General features: G+C 39.0%; 1 protein-coding gene across 1 annotated transcript in view; it reads right to left on the bottom strand.

The window, feature by feature from the left end:
• The window catches only part of LOC143891382 (pachytene checkpoint-like protein), a 67056-nt gene extending 53413 nt beyond the window's left edge, over window positions 1-13643 (bottom strand). The window contains exons 1-4 of the mRNA XM_077395958.1: window positions 13310-13643; window positions 13157-13220; window positions 5328-5434; window positions 4914-4981 (exon numbers count right to left, since the gene is read on the bottom strand). Of these exons, the coding sequence (XP_077252073.1) occupies window positions 4914-4981; window positions 5328-5434; window positions 13157-13220; window positions 13310-13442 (372 nt within the window). The 5' untranslated portion in view covers window positions 13443-13643. The remainder of the gene's footprint in view (window positions 1-4913; window positions 4982-5327; window positions 5435-13156; window positions 13221-13309) is intronic.
• Between the last annotated feature and the right edge of the window lie 244 nt (window positions 13644-13887).

Below are 13887 nucleotides of genomic sequence, written 5' to 3'. Positions count from 1 at the left end.
CAATTTCTGGATCCCAGCTGTATGTCATCGACATAGACTATCAAGTGTAGCTGTATGTCATCGACATAGACTATCAAGTGTACACACCCAACTATAGACTGACAGCTGAAGACAGAATGATCAACTGCACACTGCTTCATACCAAAGCGTATAATGGCATCTGAACCTTCCAAACCATGCTCTAGGAGACTGCTTGAGACCGTAAATGGATTTCTTTAATCGACACAAAGAGGATGACATCTCCCCCTGAGCAACATACCCAGGAGGTTGCTCCATATAAACTTGCTCAGTGAGCTCACCATGAAGAAAAGCATTTTTGGCATCCAACTGATGTAGAGGCCAGCCCTGATTGACAGCATGAGAAAGTAGAATACTCAGTGAAGGATTCTTCGCAACAGGAGAAAATGTCTCACCATAGTCCACCCCAAACGTCTGAGCATACCCTTTGGCAACCAAGCGCGCCTTAAGGCGCTCAACAGGGCCATCAGGCAAATAATTCACCGTATAGACCCAACGACACCCAACAGGGTGTGCACTAGGGGGCAGAGGAACTAAATCCCAAGTCTGATTAGCCTGAAGGGCATCAATCTCAAGGTCCATAGCAGCGCGCCACCACGGGTGATCAAGTGCGGCAACCAAGGACTATGGCAAAGAAACAGAAGATAGAGAGGACACAAAACTGTGGAAAGCAGGCATGAGAGCATCCTGCGGACGACCGCGACCCCCTCGGTCGACCGCGATATTGTTTTCAAGCTAAATGTTTTTTCGAACAGGTAGCCCTCGGCGGGTGACCACGGTGACCCCGGTCGACCGCGGCGATAAAAATTTTGAAAATAAAAATAGGCGCCCGATAAGGGCGGGCGACCGCGGTGGCTTTGTCGACCGCTCCGATACGGCGAAAGAGCTGTTTGAACTTGCCAGTAGTAGGTGCAACCATGGTTTTAAATTTCGACCGAAATCCGAAACGAAATAGATACGAAACCGAAATTTTTGAAATTACAAAATTTCGGTCGAAATTTGGAAAATTTCGGCGAAATTAATGCTTAATTTTGATTATTTTATTACTTTACCAAAAACTGGTATTTTGTGGGCCAATGCCCAATTTCGACCGAAATTTCGGTTTCTGGAAACACCGAAATCGAAATTTAAAACCTTAGGTGCAACTACCCCACCTACCCAGTTTTATTACGGTTTTGCCATTGAGGTTTTCTAAATCAACTATGGGTATTTAAACATGAAGAAAACCCTCATTTCTTACCTTTTGAGCATTTTATCAAACCCTAGAGCTTTAATCTTTGAAATCAAAAGGATTCTTCTTCAAATCTCTTGAGCATTTAAACTTGCATTCATTCTCGCCAAAAGGTTCTCCCTAAGCTTTTAGTATCAATCATTGGGAGGCTTGTGAGCTTTGAGAGTTGTATACGCCTACAAGAGGTTTGAGTATTTTTCATTTTCCTTCATCCTTGTTTCATTGGTTTTTGAGATTGTAAAGAGGAGTTTCTTGCTTCAAGGCCTAGTGCAACGAAGAAGAACGTCCTAGGAGGTGGATTTGTAATACAAGAGTGTGTCCCCTTGTTGAGGTGGTGAATGTTGTATACGCTTTATGAGGCGGCGTCAAGGAGTCTCATCATAGTGGAGAAAATCCCAAGGAAAGGCGAAGTATTTGGGTAGTGGAGTAGTCAAGTTGTGACCGAACCACTATAAATCATTGTGTGGTCTCCTTACTCTTTCTCCTCTCTCCTTTGTGGTGGTGGTAAACTCTTTCCCTTTTTTATTTTGAATATAATTTGAACAAGTGTTAGAACTAACTAGGTAAAATATTATTTGCCCTAGTTTTTTAAGAAGAAAATTTTAACAACACCCATTCACCCCCTCTTGTGTGTTGCCCTTTGGGATTTCAGATACTTTCTATTTGTTAAAAGATAAGTATCTTTATATAGATTGTAATAGGTTTTATGAACATGATTTAGTTTATTAGTGAGTAGTTAGAATGGGACCCATCATAGTGCGTGCCCTAGTGGCAATCTTCTAAGTTGGTTAATATATGTCAGTACCTTATGTGTGATGTAGTGTTGATTATCAAACCCTATAAATTCAATCTACTCTATTACCTTTTTTTCTCCTTTCCTTCTCCTTTCTCTTATTCTCCACACCCAATCTCACTACAAGATGATCTCCTGAAGTTCTTTATTTCTACATTAACATGGTATCAGAGCCAAGAACCAACATTGCCATGGTCTGACTTTTGTGTTCCCTTCTTGAAAACCCTCAATTTATATCCCCTTTTCTTCTTTAATCTCTTCTCTTTTGTAGAGAAGACCATATGGATTTCTCCCTTCTTTGTACATGGAAAACCCATAGGTTCTTTCGTGACATAGTGTGTACCATTGTAGGTATTCCTTTTATGGTGACAAATCAAAGAGGAAGTTATACAACAAGGTATGGAAATTATATGCATAAAGGGTTGTGATGATACGTGTGGAGTGTAGGATGGACAGTGCTGCCTTCATTTGAACTTCCCTGCCTTCATGTGGAATGTTGTACCTTCGTGAGGGCCATATTGCCTTCATGTGGTCGGTGGTTCTCTTGTGAGGGTTGTGCTGCCTACATGGGAATGTTGGTGTCCTCATATAAATTGTGCTACCTTCATGTGGATTGTGCAGTCTTCACAAATCACAAGCAATAAAAAAGAAAGATCATTGATGTAGATCAACAAACTAAGAAACAAAAAAGAAGCTTTTAAAAACAGGAACAACAAGAGAGTCGAAGCTGGTCCTAAAAATGGAAATAGATGAGGCACTCTTAATGACTGTAGGAAAATAATGAATTTGAGGAATCAAGGAAGAAAGAAAACATGGCTCATCAACTATCCAATTGGTTGCAACCATATCAACTATCTAATATGCTTCTAAAGGAAAAAGTCATCACAAATTTGGTCATTAAGATGACAAATGCTGGTTCTTTGCTGCTAGTCCGCACTGAAGGGATGGTAGCATTACACGATGATATTCTCATGTCGTCCATATATCTGATAAGAACGCCCTAGACTAGTGGTTGGAGCACGATAAAGAAAAGGGCCAAAAGGTTCTCATCCACTGTGTAAAATAGGAAGAGGAGACCATTGGAGCAAGAGACCGTGATCATTGGGAGCTAATACATGAGAAAGAGATGTAGAGCCACATCCACCAAAGGCAACATAATTAGGCAACAGGGAACTGCAGGAAGACGATATGTAAAATGATCCATAAAATACTACAACCCACCTTATAAACAGACAAATACACAGCCAACTTGTCCACATACAACTAAGGAAGATGCATTAGAAGTTAAGTCCTGAATTTGATTTGTGCACTGAATGGACTTGTTTCCAAAAGTAGAATGAGCTCACTATAAAGAACAAAATTCCATAGCTCAGAGAGTGAAATGGTATAAGGATAACGATAGATGCTATAACAAATTTATATTTGTCACCAACAACCCCAGGAACCTGTCAAACCTCGTCTCTGTCATCAACAAATTCTCACATGGAAGGAGGCTGATCAAAAAGACATTGGCTTCTTGAGGTAATTGAAACACGTGGGAGAAAATTTTTGCCGTTGGCGAATTCAGCACAAAGGTGCATGATACAAGCCTCAAATTGTTAACCAAATGTTTCATGAAAAGCTTTATTAAGTTCTCATGTGACCAACACATCAAGAATTTGAGCAAGGATCTTTAGAGAGTTTAAATTATCCATGCAATAACTAGTTGATTATTTGCAGTCCAAGCTTCAAAATCAAGATTAAAATCTAAATTTTTCTTCGAATAATTCGCCCACTGCTCTCCTTCAATATTTTCAATATATTCATGTCGCCACATTAACAAGCCATCAAAAAGACCCAGGAAATCTTGACCAGAGAAATTTGAAGAAGCTAACCATTCCAGAGAAGAAAATCGTTGTGGGGGTGTTGAATTATATCTCAAAGTATAGGTGGCTGAATTTAAAAATGAGATGCAAATTTCAGTGACAAGAAAGCTAAATAAGCTAGTTCTGGTCACAGCTAGACCTATATCAGTCAATCAATCTCCAGATTTGTGTCAATTGGTGACACTAAACTGTTATCCAAATCTCACATTAACAATAGCACATTCATCAGGTTTTGTTTATATAGTGGACCACCAACAAACCATATGAGACTGTTTTGGCCCCATGAGGGACGAACAATTCTTGCCCTTACCAAAAAGAGGCAATTTTAGGATTTTACCAAAAAAATCGACTTTGGCATTTTGCAAGTCTTGAATCCTTGATGGAGTGATTAGAACCATACATTCAACATTGGAGTCAACAATTTCGTACAGTCCAGTTGTGGGCCTTGTGGCCCCCTACATCAATAGGCCTCGACCACTAGACACATTCCAATTGTATGTATAGGGAGTGCATAAAAGTTAGCAAAACAGTATGTGTTAATGTCGCTATTATTGATCTATAATTTATAATGATCCATATTTTCTTTTTTAATCTTTTTGGAGTTCTTTTTCCGTAAAGGTGTATCAATCAATGCATATTGTTATCGGCAGTGTGTTTGTATTTTTAATGCCTAATAGTCTAATACAAATCCTATTTCAAATACATTAAATCATGAACCCTGAGGATAGACAAATTAGTCCCTTGGACTTGTAGAAGCAATTCAATCAAAGATTATCATTGAGGACATTATACAGAAAGGGATCATCAAAAATGAAAATTAATTTATGAGACCAAGAGAACTCACAAACTTCAAAAGGAATAGTGTGCCAAGCGCATGCAGCTTAAAGACCTAACTATAGCATATCTAGAATAGAAAATCTAAACACCAATAGTCATGAATAAAGGTATAAAGAAAAGAATAGAAGGAAATATGACTCATTATGCCAATATTACATGTCCAAATCACCTGAAATACATACACAACAGGTTTGACTTGCCAAAATAAGAGAATTTCATGGTTCTCCACCCATTCATCTACAAAACCAACAGTTCAAACATCAGAAACCATGAATACCTGCAAAACACTGACCACTAAACCTAACTAGGCAGTTAAGGGTTTCTACTTATCATCTACATGGGCATGTGTGGCTATGCTGAGAAAATTTCATTGAACAAAACAGTTTCCTTGGAAAACCATAGCATTGCATTGGTCTTATTTTTCATCGTATTTTTATGAAAAATATTAGCTGAAAAAAAATTTTACTAGAAAGGGTGTTACCAAATGTCAAAAAAAATGACTTTCATGGAAAAGAAATCAGGAGAAACTTGTCAGTTTAGCCAACCATGCCATATGTTCTCTGAGAGTGATTCATCGGCTTACCAGTGTCACAAATTTGGATCCTTTTTACGTTTTCCATCAAAAATGAATCATCAACAGGCACAGGAATAGGACCATCTACGTAGCTTAAACTTCTGTTTTCCAGCATTCTGATGATAACAAATATAAAAAATTTAGCATACTAGAAGAAATAATGAACTACAGAACTTGAGAAGAGTAGCATCTTTACAAGCCAAAACTTAATAATCTACCTGTCAACCGCAACAATGATCATGAAATATGTATATGGACAGCACAAAATGGAAAGAGTTGAAAATAGCAAATGACCAATGAAAGACATACACAGGAGGTACATATAGAATAAAACTGCCAGAAAGATTTGAAGAATAGAACAGCCCTCTTAAATAAAAAAGAAAATATTTTATGATGTCCTAAAGTATACAAGACTTATCTCACAAACACTTTTCCTCACGATGTGTCTAGTAGAGCATTGATCAAAGGCTGACCTCTCTACTAACTTGATGTGTAGAATGCATTTATACTACCAACCTTCGTGGGAAAAAAAACTTGCTTGGGAGATATAATGTCTCTGTCAAGAAATACATTGTCATTATCTTGGGATGTCATCATCCAAACACTTCCATCTCTTTTACTAGTAACTTTTATCCAAATTAAAAGGCTAGGCACTCTCAAGACGATGCAACAAATGACATGTGTATGATGCATTGACTGCCATAATATAGGATGGTTCATGGTTATTATTGGCCAAGCATGACGGTCTTGGAGTATTTGTTTCAACAAAGCCATTTATGGACTAAAATTACATGATTACTGTATTACAGTTCTCACTTCATTGGAAATTGCCCTTTGCTGCTTGTTAGTTCGAAAGATAAGATGTATTTTTGTTAACTTACCAACTTCTCCAAAAGCTTAAGCTGTTGGAGAAAGGCATTATTTAACTTATTTATCTTTTATACTTTAACACTCCCCCGCACGTGTGGCCCACTTGGCAAACACGTGGCACATGTGGTCCCACTTTGGGCCGACCATCGCATGTGGATTTTTGCTATCCAGGAGGTTTGAACTCGAGACCTTTGGCTCTGATACCATGTTAAAGGAACACCTATACACCAAAAATTACTTGTTTAGATTCAAGCGATGGAATCCGCAACTCAGGTTTTGCCATGAAAACTCGTTTGTTCATATCTCACAGATATTCCATTGATGTTCTACTCTGCTGAGGTCGGGTGGAAGAATCATAGGAAAACGTCTTAAAGATCACCCAACCTACTTTGAATGGAACTAGGCTAGATGCTACTCGAATGTGCATAGAAGAAGATTTGATGAGGGATCTCCCAAAAAGGATATATCTAAGCATCTCCAAGGATGTGGGAATGTGACAGAAAATAGTTTACGAAACAATCCCAGAATTTTGCAATCACTATTTCAAAATAGGTCATCGCAGGGGTGATTGTAGATTAGGCCTTAAGAATGCAAAAAGAATCGATAAAGGAAAGGCTATGAACTCAAGTGGGAGATCCGAATGACTAGTAAAATAAGAGAACAACATGCTGGGAAAAGGGGGATTGCAGAGACACGGCACGGACAGGGGAAAGCAACGGAGATACAAGGGAAGAATGTGATAAAAACGACGAACCAGTGAACACTAAGGCAGCCGAGCAAATTTCAGATGAGAAGATAAAGGAAGAAGAGGCCGATAAGATCAGAAATGATCGGCAAGTGTAAGTGGAAAGCAGTGATATGTAGATTCAACTTTTTAAACCAGGCACAAGGAACCAAAGTAATCGAGCAGAGAATATTCAAAATTCTTCGAATATTCAATCTAGTACAAAATATGATATTCTAGACAGATCTCGCATACAGAATGTCAAGAATGTCAGGCAATCTGGTGTTGTGAATGTGGACGGGGAAGTGGAGGACAATATCAGAAATGGCCATAAAATGACAGCCATAGTGCAGTTTCAGCATGCGGAACCAAAAATTAGAGACCCAAAGTACTTATGATAACACAAACAGCTATCGAGTACAAGAAATTACATTTGTGTGTGCCAGAAAAATAACTATCAATAAGGATAATAGCAACCGGAATCAACGCATTGAAAGGGCAGAATGGTCTGAAAAGAACGACATAAGGAACCAGAGGATTGATGAAGAGCAGATTGAAAATGTTGTCATGGCTGTAACTAATAAGGCTGGCAAAGAAAATGTTATATATGATTCATATGGCATATATCCTACGGGTCAGCCTACTAAAGAACATAAAATGAAGTGTGTAGATATTAATAGCAGCAAGAAGACATTTAGCGGTGTCAAGACCCGCACTACAAAGTAAACATGCTACATCTCTCAATTGGTGCGTCTGGTAAAGTATCTTATAAAGCTTCACAACATATGCCTTGCTGCAATATCACAACCAATGGCAGACAAAGTGGATATTGAGGAGACTAAAAGGAAAATTGGCATGGACTAATACATGACTAATGAAGTGTGCGCAAGAATATGGCTGATGTGGAAGAATGGTATTGTCCTTGACTTTATCAGTTCTATAAGTCAAGCAATTACGATAAAAGCTATGATTTGGCCGACACTTAAAATCTATTGCCGACTAATGTGTCCTACCGTGTCCGACACGAAACGCGTGTCCACACATGTCGACACTCCTTTGGACACTTTTACTTGTATTTCTGGAAGTGTTAGAGAAGGAAGAATCCTGCTTCCTTGGTGTGGACATGTTTTTGTACCGTGTCAAGTATGACATTCTGGTTTTTTATTGAATATTGTGTTTACCTCATTTAGACAACTCGTATCCATGTCGAAACTGGAGACACGAATCCATATCCACAAATCATGATTACATATACTTCCTATTTTAGCAGTATCCCCGTTTCTAAAGTTTGGGGGTTTGCCGTGTTCGACACTCCGTGTCCATGTCGACACGCGACACTCGTGTCCGTGTCTACAAATCATAGGATAAAAGCCTTCTATAGAGAAGGTATGATGACTGCAACTCTGACTTTTGCCTACGTACGTTGTTCCCTATAAAGGGGGAAACTTTAGGAATATCAAATAGAAACTGGTGGTAACACCATGGAGACATGACCAGTGGGAGGGCATTTCAATGCAATTCTTAGCCCAAATTAAAAGGCCGGAGTAAGAGAACCATCCTTAAGATCGATTCATGATTTTCAAGACACCGTTGATGGAGCTGGCGTTACGGATGTAGGCTATGACGGTAGTAGATTATTAGAAGCAATAACCAGGAAGAGAGGGGGAAAGGGTAAAGGCTTGATTAGATAGAATATTTGTAAATAGCAAACGCGGAGGGCAGAACATAAAGTTAAAGGTATCTCATCTAGCCAGAACATGCTCAAAACATGCTCACCTTTTAATCTCTCTTGCCAAATTGGATGCTCTACCCAAAAGACCTTTTCGATTCCAAAAAATGTGGACTATATATGAAAGGTTTTCTAGCTATTGTGAAGGAGAGCTAAGACAGAGAGGAATCAATCATCGTACAATCAAACCACCATGTTAAGAAGCTTTTACTCTTGGCTCTTTAAATGATAAAGGAATGTGGAGTATCATTCAAAAATATGAAGAAGGAATGCGTAGCCTATTCTTTTAACTTCTCTTTTCCAATTTTTGTGGGCGATTATTTTGTTTTGTGGGTCTCACCTAATAATTAGCTGCGGGACTTTTTCTTTATCTATTTTTAGTGTTGTCGTTGTTGCTTGAATAGTTATTTAATTAGGACAAGGATGGGGCTATCAAAGTGATGCAAAAGCAAATATGGCACACACAAAGTAGTTTCTTTTTTATTTTCATAAGGGAGTTTGGATTCTAATTCAATTTATATTTTTAGCTATGATTTGTGGACACGGACACGAGTGTTGCGTGTCGACACGGACACGGAGTGTCGGACACGGCAAACCCCCAAACTTTAGAAATGGGGACACGGCTAAAATAGAAAGTATATGTGATTATGATTTGTGGATATGGATTCGTGTGTCCATTTTCAACTTGGATACAAGTTGTCTAAATGAGGTAAACACAATATTCAATAAAAAAACATAATGTCACACCTGACACGGTACAAAAAAATGTCCACACACCCACATTAAGTCTAACGCTTCCAGCAATAAAAGTTAAAGTGTCCAAAGGAGTGTCGACACGTGTGGACACGGGTGTCGTGTCTGACACGGGTGTCGTGTCGGACACATGAGTCGGCAATAAATTCGAAGTGTCGGCCAAATCATAGATTTTTAGTCCCTAGAGCCCAGATAGGAAAGCATTTGTTTCTAAAAGTAGTTCCTATTTGTGGGATTGTTGCCTTTTTAGCACTTTGTTTTATTTAAAGTTTGATGCTCTCATAGCTATTCACTCACATTAGTTAGGAAAGTTCTAATATGTTTTGATGTTGAGGACTATTGCTTTTAGCAGGTTTCATTTAATTACAAATGTATAGCGTGTTTTATAAGTGTTGAAGTGCGAAAGATAAATAACGCCTTTCTCCAGCAGCTTAAGCTTTTGGAGAAGTTGGTAAGTTAACATGGTATCAGAGCCAAAGGTTTCGAGTTCAAACCTCCCGGATAGCAAAAATCCACATGCGATGGTCGGCCCAAAGTGGGACCACATGTGCCACGTGTTTCCCAAGTGGGCCACACGTGCGAGGGACTGTTAAAGTATAAAAGATAAATAACGCCTTTCTCCAGCAGCTTAAGATTTTGGAGAAGTTGGTAAGTTAACAATAAGTAACTAAGTTTGTCTAGGATTCTATTACTATGTTTGAATAGATGTCTTTAGCCATGTCTTCCCGGATGAACCTACCAAAAAAAGTCTGCACAAATTTCCCTCTATACAATATAAGGCTCATGGCCATGGAAGATAGACTTGACGAATTAAAAAAAATATAGTTTTTGACCTGTTGGATGAGAGTAATGTGAAATCCTATTGGATGAGGGTAATGTCAAATCCTATTAGCTAATACTTATGTGATTTCCTATTGGTTGGAGTTAAAAAGGAGAGAGAGATTGAATTGTGTTAGCCCAAGGGTTCAACCCTACCTATGTTTTGATGATCCACAAACCCAAATTGATTAAGTACACTAATGTACTTTGCAAGTGCTGTGAATTAGACAAGTTAATCATTAAAAATCACAACTTGCACAAGTACCATGGCAATGCTTGTAAGATGAACCAATGTAGGTGACTCACTCAAGGACCCAAAGTGAAGGCATTTAAAGATTGGTGGAGTCACAAGGACAAGTCAAGCCAAAGTGTTCACAAGCACAAGCTAAAGCTCAAGGGAGCACCACTGAAGCCAGGACAATCCCAGACAAGTATTTTATGGAGATCATTTTCACAGTGGTTTTGCACTTTTCAAAGTTTTTCATCAAACCGTTTTCAAAACCATTTTGGACCATTTTACATTTCAAAGTATATCATCTTCAAAGGTTCCAAAGGTCCTAAACCATGATAAAAGATAAGGGAAAGACCCATAGACCAAGGCCCAAAAGATTGCCCAAAAAGAAAAATACAAATACAAATCTTGACAGGGCCAATCGACCAAGGTAGGCTCGGTCGACCGTGAATCAGCCCCTGGAAAAATAAAAAAAATGGGCAGCCCATACAGGGCCGGTAATCCGAGTGGCCTACGGGTAGAAAAATAAAAAAGATCAGCAAGCCCTGGGCGGTCGATCGAGTAGGGCCAGTCGACCGGGCTTGGCGAAAAATATAGCCGTTGTAGGCTATAACGGCTAGTTTTCAATTTGACTTTTTTAGGCTAAAAATGCCCTAAATGCCCTCCAATGATTATATCTTGTTGAGGGCTATAAATATGGACTTAATTGAAGCATTTACATCCTTTTGAACACTTGAAAAACAAATTTACACTTGCATTCAATACCTTCCAAGGTTTCAACTACTTATTCAAAAGAGCTTTGATTTGTGAATTTACTACATGTGAAGAAGATCTCCATACGCATTAATTGTAATCTTCTTGGAGAGATTTAAGAGAGCATTCATTGTATTACAAGCCTACAAAGAGGCACAAGAGCATTCTTCATCTTCATCTTCAACCATTGTAAAAGAGGTGGAAAGGGCACCTTAGTTAAATCCTTTTGGAGAGTTTCAAGACTCGACTTGTGAAAGGCTCGGATCCAAACAAATTGAAGGAGGATCAAGATAGTGGAAAGCCGCAAGGAGACAAACTTGGGAAGGGTGGAGTAGGCCTCTTGGTGAAGGACCGAACCACTATGAATATTCCACCTTAGTTAAATCCTTTGGAGAGTTTCAAGACTCGACTTGTAAAAGGCTCGGATCCAGCTAAATTGAAGGAGGATCAAGATAGTGGAAAGCCGCAAGGAGACAAACTTGGGAAGAGTGGAGTAGGCCTCTTGGTGGAGGACCGAACCACTATGAGTCTTTGTGTTCATCTTCTGCCTCTGCCTCCATTCTACCTTGGTGATTGGTAACATCTTAACTTGACTTTAATTTCACTCTTAATTAACAAGGGTTAGGTTGATTTGAAAATTAATTTGATTTGCAAAAATTTTAATTACCCAATTCACCACCCCCCCTCTCCTCCCCCCTCTCTTTGGTTGCCTTTGGAATTTCAAATTGGAAAAGGTTTCTAATTTTTAATAGAGTTCTAATTGGATTTGGAAGCTACAAAATTGGGAAAATCGTTTTTACTATATGTGTCTGTTTAATGTTTGGCAATAGGTTAAATAGAAGAATTTTAATGTATTCAAATTCGAATGGAACTCTAGAAGGAAATGAATTCCTTACTGGGGATTCTATAAAAGGGGATGAAGGGCTGGACATTACAAAGAAGCCAAAAGGGATTTCAATGTTAAATTGGGATTGGATCTCAAGGAAGAGTTCTCCTCTTCCTCCTTCAATTCGTGCAACGCGTGGAGCCACTACTTCAACTTTCAGAGTACTTGTGTTTGAGAATCACCGAGCACTGAGCAAGAAGTGCATCAAGCAGCACTTATCACTTATCCTTTGATAATATGTGGAAAAGTTTTCTAATATTTTAGAATTTCGATTCGTCACTAGCAGAATCTAGTTACTAGGGTCTTGGTTAGAGTTCAATGGGAAGGAAGATTTTTGTTTTTACGTGTTTTTACTAGGGTCTCTCTCTCTCTCTCTCTCTCTCTCTCTCTCTCTCTCTCTCTCTCTCTCTCTCTCTCTCTCTCTCTCTGGGGCATTTACAAACTGCCAGTGAGTACAGATCCATTTGGTATATTGCTTGGTAAAGGAAGGATTGCATAAATGGTTTCCGTATCTTCACCTGAATCATATAACGTGTATGAGGCATTCAACAGTGTTGTCAGTTCGACTTCATAAAGGAATAAAGGCATCTGATTATTACATTTGGAAATTCACCCTCAGAAGCTCAGTAATTGATTTCATGTATTCAATTGTTGAACACTTTATGTATCACCAGACTCCATCCAACAGGTTTTTGACACTTATTTTTTCATCCATGCTTACCAAATCACCAGCATCACAACATACTTATTAATTAGATTGTTTTACATACGACAAAGATTAGGTTTTGCTTGGATGCCCATAATATTGCAATAGCAGGGTAATAAATGAGCAATTATTTGCAGCATTTTCAAGGTCCTTAGGGCATCGAAATGCAACATTAATGATCGTGTGTGACCAACTATTAATTCATTGCGAGGGTAAAAAAATAAGACAATATTTGGAAAGTTAAAGATACTTATTATCTATTGCATCACAAGTAAGAATCTTCAGCTGATAATTCTGCAAGCATGGGAGTAAAAAAAAGATATAAGACTAAGAAAACATAACAAAGGGCAAAAATCATAGAATTACCTCTCTACTGCAGTCCGGACATCTACGATCCGAGCTGTGCTGGAGGAATTTAGGCAGACTTCAACTGTAACCCGGAGGCAAAAATGACAAATTAAGCATAGGAAATAAGAAAGTAAGAAATAGAGAATAGAGAAGGGAGAGATAGAGATCTACCAGAAACGAGGACTTTCTCGTCGGGAGGGAGCGGAGAAGAGACCATGGACTGTGGCGGAAGGCCGTTGGGTTGAGAGGGCACGGCATCATCGGAGGGGCTCTGGAGGGAGACCTCCATGGGAGCAGCACTCATTTGTTTCTTTCAAGGGATTTTAGCTTCTCGCAGCATGAGACTCAGAATTAGGGTTCAGGGAAAAAGGGAAATTTCGAGAAGCGGACGGACTGTCTTTTTTTTTTCTTTTCTTTTTTTCCCTTGGGCCGAAAATAAAAAGTTCACTTCATCCCGCCAGCCTTCTTTTTGAAATTAAGGGCGTGTTTGGTTGCCAAAAAAGTGGAAGAAACGTCGGCTTTGGCTTTGGCTACCTTCTTTTTGAAATTAAGGGTGTGGGTTGGTTGCCAAAAAAGTGGATGAAACGTCGCCTTTTGCAGGGATTTAAAACGTCAGACCTCATTTGGTTGTTTTTTTTTTGAACCTTTTTTATCACCTAGCTTGTCGATAGTCGGTCGGTTGACGTGGCTATCTAAACGAAAGCCGACTGGCAAACCACGAAATCAATGAAATTTGTGTAGAATCTTCA

Source organism: Tasmannia lanceolata, unplaced genomic scaffold, assembly GCF_043159265.1.
Source record: "Tasmannia lanceolata isolate RefF3 unplaced genomic scaffold, GAP_Taslan_0.1 ptg000013l, whole genome shotgun sequence".
In the NCBI taxonomy this organism is placed as follows: domain Eukaryota; kingdom Viridiplantae; phylum Streptophyta; class Magnoliopsida; order Canellales; family Winteraceae; genus Tasmannia; species Tasmannia lanceolata.
The sequence above is the reverse complement of the archived record's forward strand: the minus strand, read 5'-3'. Positions and strand labels throughout refer to the sequence as shown.